The sequence below is a fragment of the Cyprinodon variegatus genome, unplaced genomic scaffold (assembly GCF_000732505.1).
Source record: "Cyprinodon variegatus isolate N-32 unplaced genomic scaffold, C_variegatus-1.0 Scaffold2047, whole genome shotgun sequence".
Taxonomy (NCBI): Eukaryota; Metazoa; Chordata; class Actinopteri; order Cyprinodontiformes; family Cyprinodontidae; genus Cyprinodon; species Cyprinodon variegatus.
Genome location: NW_015152500.1, coordinates 24,640 through 32,449, shown reverse-complemented (window position 1 = coordinate 32,449; position 7,810 = coordinate 24,640). Strand labels below are relative to the sequence as shown.

The 7,810-nt window shown below is 36.5% G+C and overlaps 1 protein-coding gene across 2 annotated transcripts; it reads left to right on the top strand.

Annotated features, from left to right (window-relative positions):
• Positions 1-575: 575 nt before the first annotated feature.
• Positions 576-7,603, top strand: LOC107105075 (transcription factor E2F5-like). 2 transcript variants are annotated; one of them, XR_001482322.1, is made up of 9 exons: positions 576-756; positions 3,365-3,474; positions 3,578-3,712; positions 3,888-3,931; positions 4,359-4,423; positions 4,520-4,835; positions 5,969-6,016; positions 6,100-7,356; positions 7,511-7,603. XR_001482322.1 is itself a non-coding variant. In XM_015405191.1 (8 exons), exons 1-8 carry the CDS (start codon positions 604-606, stop codon positions 6,267-6,269), a joined length of 1,041 nt encoding a protein of 346 aa, XP_015260677.1. In that variant the 5' UTR covers positions 576-603; the 3' UTR covers positions 6,270-7,597. The 2 variants fall into 2 exon arrangements, 1 of the variants encoding a protein (XP_015260677.1); XM_015405191.1 differs by having other exon boundaries at positions 6,100-7,597.
• Positions 7,604-7,810: the final 207 nt, after the last annotated feature.

Here is a 7,810-nt window from a genome sequence, read left to right as displayed (position 1 = left end):
TCTACAAAGCACGGATTTTTAAATATATGCGTCTATTTGTTAGCAAAGGCTGTGGGAAAGTATAGTTATTCTCATCTTAGGCTTGACCCTGAGGTTCTATCCACTTTTGGCCACCCCTCAGTGTACATTGATTATTGCCTGGCTACACCTCTAGCGAAATCTAGTCATAATTCTATAGTCCCACTTCCAATGTATGATTGTAGTAGTTAGGATAAACCCAAAACGTGCTGTGTGAAACTTTCACATGGAGACAATGGCAAGTTTTGGGCGAGGACAAAGGTAAAGAGAAACACCCTGGGTTCAGTTCACAGCTACACGTGCTTGCTGCGCGCGCTCCCTCGTGGGGGCGCGCACGTTATTTTTTTTTTTTTGGAAGAAGAGCCTTGCGACAAGGTTTTCGTCGGAAACCAAATAATTCAGGAAACATTTAAAGTATCTGTGTGATGTAGCTAAAGTTATAAAGCACTATTTTCATGCGTGTATCATACAAGTTGTCAGAGTTCATTCAGAGGATACCCGAACAGGCTTTTATTTTGAAGGGAAAAAAATCTCCCGGTTTTAAAGCAAAAGGCAGGAACTCCGCCTCTGCTTGTTTTACAGTTCATGTGCAACAGGATGGATGCTGAAGAAAATCCAGACGAAGCGACTCTCGACCCAAGACAGAAGCCCAGGATGTCCAGGAGCCTAAACACAATATCCCAGAGGTTTATCAGGCTGCTGCAAGAGGCCGAGCACGGGGAGCTGGACCTTAGATACGTACGTTGAACCTTGAACGCAGCATGCCCCAAGTCTGTGCTAAAACTTCTCTTTAACCTACTTTATTATTTTATGTTTGTCATATTTAGTTAGCGACTTCTAATCTAAAATAAATGGGTTGAAACTACACGTCCCAAACAGAAACAGCAGCCCACAATTCGGAAGAAAACTCCCACAATTCTGACTGTATAATGGAGATTCTCTCCTGTTGCTGGTCCATCTTGTTCCAGCAGCTTGCTGTCTCTCTCTTGTTCTGCACTCAGCTGCCCAGCCTGCTTGCATACAGCAGCACACTGTGAAGAGCCAGTTTCTCTAGCAATGACCTTTAGTGTTTCTTTGACCCTCTGCTGCTCTGTCAGGCCAACAGTCTTTACTATGAATATGTACGATGTATCATCACATTTATTAGGATAAATATAGTTTACTTGACTCATACCATTAGAATTTTGTATTTTATTAGCTTTAAGCCACAATTATCAATAGATGCCAGAATACATGCTTGAAATAACTAACCTAACTTTTTGAAATAACCTAACTTTTTTTTAACATTTCAATTCAAATTACTGAATTGAGTTTACAGTGGTAGTCTATGTACTTTGTTGAGATTAAACGCAATTTCTTCAGATTTTTATATATATATATATATATATGTTACACATACCTACCTACATACATACATACATATATATAATATACACACAAACATGCAGGGAAAAGATTGTTGGGGCCTCTTCTTCAATAAAAGAAAAACTTGCATTGGTTCCAAAATGAAAGTGTAGAAAAAAGAAGTTAATAATAAATGAAAATTCAATAAATTCAAATAACTGAAAGTCAGATGGTACTTTTCAACCATGCTTCAACAGAATGATAAAAAAAAACAAAAAAAAAACCCTGAAACAGGCGTGGACAGAAATGACGGTGATCCTTAACTTAATATTTTGTTGCATAACCTTTTCAGGCAATCGCTGCCATCTAACGATTCCAGTAACTGTCAGTGAGACTTCTGCTCCTCTCAGCAAACTGCTTCACTTCATATTTGAAGGATACATTTTCCCCCGGCGCCTGCCTTGGTGCTCTGTAGAGGCGCTTCTTTGGCTCTTCACAACCACTATTGAGCATTTTTCCTTTGGATAAACTTTACATGCACGTGTGCACTCTCACAAACAACTACAGGTGTTTGCTCCAGGTACTTAAAGACTCACTTCCATACAGAAAGCCCATATTCTTATCTTCAGCTACCACAGTATACATGCCAGAATAAATAATACTACATATACTTCAGGGATGGTATCAAGTTACTACTTTATTGTATTTATTATACTATGTCGGTTGGTTGTGCTGTTCTTTTTACATCTCTTTGCAGTTGATGAAGCAGACTGAAGATGTTTTATCTCTATCTCCCTTTCATCTCTTCTTTCTTACATCTTTTCTCCTTTTTTCTGTTTTTCCTTTCCTGTTCTACTTACATAGCAGTGTCTATATAATCTGTAATACTCCCTGCGTAATCATAATAAAGCTATATGTATGCATAAATCAAGCGGAACTCTATGGCTGGGGGGGAAACATTTTCCAGACGCTCCACACAAAGATGCTCAATAGGATTTAGGTCAGGACTCATAGAGGAACACTTCAGAATAGTCCAATGTTTTCCTCTTGGCCATTATTGGCTGTTCTTAGCTCTGTTTTTTGAGTTCATAATTTGTTGAAGACACATGACCTGTGACTGAGATCGAGCTTTTTCACACTAAGCAGCACATTTCTCTTGATGGCCTTAAGATTCATTGAATCCTGCAGAGATTCAGACACCCTGTGACAGATAGAGCAAAGCAGTCCCAGAACATAACAGAGCCTCCTCCATGTTTCACAGTTGGGACAGTGGTCTTTTCTTGCACAGTAATTACCCGTATTCTTATATATAGGCCCACTAAATAATTACAAGAATGTAGACACCTGTGATTCTAATTAGTGGACACACATTGATTTAACATTTCACATCATTTTCAGTTATTTCTATGGGTACCATTATTTTTGTCCAGGCCTGTTTCATGAGTTCATTTTTGAATTAATCATTTTGTTGAAGCATCGTTAAAAAGCAACGTCTGAATTTTATTTAGTAATTGTCATAGAATTATTATCTTTCGCTTTTGTCAGATTTAAGTTATTTCATCTGAACATTATTGGATTTTCTTTTATTAAATCAGGGGTTCCAACAATTGAATATATATGTTTAATGAAACATAATTGAGAAGCTCTTTTATATCAGTAACTCAATTTACCATCTATAAAGCATTAAATATATTAATTTCAAACAAACTGATGTTTTCAAGGCTTTTTTGTTTTAATTATAATGATGTTTGGCTTGTAGCCATTGAAAACAGGATATTTATTATAAGAATTTTTTGACTTATTTAGATAATTACAAAGGGTTTAGAACTCGGGGAACTTGCCTGCATTAAAATGTGCAGGAACTGCTGTCAAGTTAACAATATTAACTAAATTATAATTTATGTATAATTATATAAAAATTATATTTTTTTTATGTAGTGGAACTGAACAATTATTTTTGTGGATAGTTTGTTGATAACTTTCTGCTGGTGACTTTTCACAGGCATTCAGGGCTCTGGGTGAGAAGAAGATCAGAAGAATCTACGACATCACAAATGTGCTGGAGGGCATCGGTCTTATTGTTAAAATATCCAAGTGCCACGTTAAATGGGTGTACGTTTTTCAACTCATTTTTTATTCTTATTTTTTCACGACTGTGTTTTTAGGGTAACCAGGCAAAACTTAAACCTTACAGATGTGCTTTTTGTTTTACAAGTGGGACACATGATGATAACAGACTCGTACGGCTGAAGTCTGATCTCCAGGACCTGAGGTATGTGGAAAGCATACTGGACCAGCAGTTGATCTTGGCTGAGGAGAGCATCAAGAGCCAAACGGATGCCTGGAAAAAATATCCTTTTGATTGATACATAAACTTGTTAGTGTTTGGCAGTATATGCAGCCGCTGTTAAAAAATAAGCATAAAATAGCTGTTTTGTTCTTTATTGTTATTGATCAGATTGTTTCATTTTAGCATTGATGCTGGACTTTATCTCTCTACTTAATATTTCTTAACTCAAATCAACCCTGACTTATGTGACCCATAACGATATCTGCAGTTGCTTCACTGGTGAGGCCTTTTCTTCCAGGCTCTTTTGTAGAAAGACTTGACAGGGAAATTTTCTCACAGTAAACAACAGTAACAGGAAATTAGCACAGGAAAGCATAATATGTTTTAAAAAGTCAACTTGTATGATATATAATATGTATACTATAATCTGGAGTTATATCAGAACTAAAATAAACATGATTTGGACAAAAAAGGTGTTTACAGCGATATTAAACTATTTAGAAAAGTATTTAAAAAAAACTCAGCAGGAGAACGATGAGTTCTGAATAGGTGAATTGTGTTGGTAAGAGTTGGAGGATGTTTTGCTGATTCATTTGCAGATACAACCCAACTGGATGAATGTAACAGCTGAATGGGTTAAAATAATGAGCCTTTTTCTTGCTTGATATTGCATAAAAATCACTGTAATAATCAGATTTTCTTTCAGGTCACATTCTCTTGGCAGTAAAAGCCCCAGCAGGCACTCAGCTGGACGTCCCCATTCCCAAAGCTGTAAGTTCTGCTTCATTAGGAATCCTAATTGCCTCCTCCGTCCTTAAACCCTTTCATGAAGATGAGATGATTCAGTGTGCATATATCTTTCTACAGGTGCCGAACTGCCCAGCAAAGTATCAGATCAATCTGAAAAGCATCAGAGGACCTATAGACGTCATCCTTCTTAACAAGAGAACTGTCAGCTCTGACCCTGTTGTATTTCCAGTTCCACCGCCTGAAGGAATGTTGCAGTGTGCAAAGTCGGCTATGTCTGTGTCAGAAAATAAAGAAAACAATGATGGACTCTGTGAGGCATCAGCTTTTACCTCAAAAAGCACTCAGTCTGAATGGAGGACGGAAAAGGACGTGCAGCCACTTCAAGAATCGTCTTTTATGAGCGCTAACCCCAATAAAAAGGACGAGTTTGTGTGTGAGTATTTATAGGGTCTTGTTAGAGCATTCACATTGAGGCTTTTCAAATTTGGTCACAGTACAAACAAACTGTATTTTACAGTGATGTATTAGGCTTGACATTTTAACTGATTCTTATTTAAGAAATGTCTTAATTTCAGTTTAAATTGTGTCAGTGCATAGATGATTTAGATCTGGACTTTGACTGGGCCATTTTAGCAAGGGGAGTGGCGACCTAGTGGTTAGGGCATAGAGCTTAGAATCCCGAGGTTCTGAGTTCAAGCCCCACTCCCAAAGACTGCCATTCTGGCTCTCTGAGCGAGACTCCCTGGGCGCCCCACGATGGCAGCCTACTGCTCCCCAAGGAGATGGGTTAATTGCAGAGGTAAATTCTCCAATGTGAGATCATTAAAGTTAAATTATTATTATTATGTGACATGTCCTCATCCTCTTGAAGGTGAACTTTGTTCCCAGCCTTTAGTAGGGCTGGGGGAAAATTGGAATTGCTTTTTTATTTCAATTATTCCTAGACTAAACACAAGCAAACAAACACACTCTTGTTTTAAACGTAGCATAAACAGAAATTGAGCACTTGTGAACAATGTTTTATTTTTGATCATTTTTTCTTATACATTGTCAGTTCATGTCATCTCAAGGCATTTTTACAAAGACAAGTCAATCAGAGCATGCAGTCAAATTGTTAACAATATATTGAATAAAAACCAGCTGATTGCAATTGACCTGCACGTCACACTCCTCCTGGATGAGCATGTGGAGGCTGTAGATAATGACCTGTATTTTGATGTTCACTCTTCAGCAGTCCCTCGTGTTTTTTAACCCAACCCTGCTTTAAACTTCTCAGCAGCTTTATCAGTAAACTGTCTGCCTTGTTTTGCTAATGCACTCTAACAACCTCTAAAGCGTTTATGAACCAGCTGAATTTAAACCCAGATTAAATTACAAACAGGTGAAATGTATTACCAATATCCTATGTTCACTAAGATGTAGTCAGCACTATCACAGTCAAGGGGACTGGATACATTGCATGTCAGTTAATGCAGATTATTTATTTATTTATTAAAGGTTTATAACTTTATATAATTTCCCTTTCCAATTTTGTACTACTTAACAAAAATGTTTTTTTGTTCTTAGGTAAAAACAATTCAAAAGAGCTGTATAATCACATGGATTCATCTAAAGGTATCTGCTTCTGAGGATTTATTCATTCCAAGTTTGGCTATGAATATGAATGAATCATTTAAAATACTGTTTTTCTTTTGTAGATGTAATTAATGTAGATCTAATCACCCAGTTTATGCCTTTAAAAGGTAATTTCACAGTCTTTCTTTATGTTTGTATTTCTTACATATTGATGTTTGCAATAATAATTTTTTCATCTTTCTCAGTGTTGTCTCCAATCGTCCAGCTGTCGACGTCTCCATCTAAGGCATAAAGGTCACCATATTCTGATGAGTGGTCAGAGTTTTTGGGCATCAACTCCTGTATTGTGGTGTTAAGATGATGTATTTTTTTGTTTGTTGTTTCTGCATTATTGTTCTTTTAACAAATAAAGCTTGAATTTCAGAAAGTGTCTTCATCTCCAATCTAAGCTTGCACTGAAGCATAAGCACCAAACTCATGGTAGTCTCAACAGAAAGGAAATGAAATCTCAATATTAGCTTTGGAAACAAACGAGCTTTATTGGATGTAGCAATGATTTAATTTCTCCATCAAACATATTAATAAAAGCCTCATTCCCATCTCATTTGTTATTTCATAAATGGTACAGTACAGCATTAATCTTTTATTTATAAACCCAATTAGGAGTGCTAACTGCTGTTAAGCCAATTAATCTGAAGTGAAGGTTAATTTTTCAGATCATGATGTTATGGTCTGGAGAGACACATAAATTTAGCCCAGGACGTATGAAATAAGTAAATGCTTGAATGATTTTATATGATTTTAACATAAAAAGACCCTTAAATTTTATATTAGCAAATTAGGATAAAACTTAGTTTAATAACTGACACAAATAAACATTTAAAATGCTATTTATCAATTCAGTTTCAACCATCTCGCATAAATAGGACAATATTTTTATTTCTAAGGCTACTCTGGCACGTTTAGCCCTGTATACTGTGTACAAATAGCCAATAAAAGGCATAAAGACGATAAGATGGGGCTGAGAAACTGGAGCAGTCACAAAAGAAACAGATTTAAAAGACCAATAAAGCACCTGTTGCCCGGAGGATGAGTCCACCAAAAACAAATTTATAACTTTTCCCCTGAGTGAGTAATTTTTAATCCCAAGTTTGACTAAACATTAAACCCAAATGGTTTAATGTTTAAGAAGCGGTATGTGATGACGTACGTACGCTACGTAGGTAAAATGTACGTAGAAGCTGGTTACGTTTTATGTTTCTGCGGTGTTACTATGGAAACGTTAGTTTACTTTGACCTGTAGCTGCAAGCTGTTGTTTATAAGAATACTCTAAAAAGCGCCTTTCTCTGTCTTAATTATCGACTCTTCGTGAAAGATGGTAAAGTATTTGTTGTTTTGAATGCATTGAAAGTCAGATTGGTTTATAAATTATTGGTAGCTCCGTTAATGCTAGGTGCTAATCTAATGAAGGAAAGTAACGACGTCTGCTCCCCAGTAAAAACTGAACCTTTTAGACACATTTTGTCTTTCAGCCGCCCAAAAAGAAAGAGACAAACAACCCGGAAACTGCAAGGAACCAAACTCTGATAAACGGTCTCACCAAGGAGGAGTTGTCCAAGGAACAGGTTAGACTATTGTTTCAAAGTACAGGTTTGAAGGTTATTAACCTTTAAAACTATACCGTTACATCATCGGCGCTATATGATAAAGGTCATGCTTAAAAGAAAGTATAGCCTATTTGAAATCTGTGGTTTTACAGATAGTCACTTCATAATCTTTTTAAACAGTAATCTCTTTATGTTGTGCAACAGTCAAAACTATTGATCACCTTT

Bases quoted from the DNA above. Each gene is read 5' to 3' on its own strand.
- LOC107105075 (XM_015405191.1), top strand. From the start codon at position 604: ATGTGCAACAGGATGGATGCTGAAGAAAATCCAGACGAAGCGACTCTC. The intron at 3,475-3,577 runs GTACGTTTTTCA...TTGTTTTACAAG, and splicing joins AAGTGCCACGTTAAATGGGT to TGGGACACATGATGATAACA. The intron at 4,424-4,519 runs GTAAGTTCTGCT...ATCTTTCTACAG, and splicing joins ACGTCCCCATTCCCAAAGCT to GTGCCGAACTGCCCAGCAAA.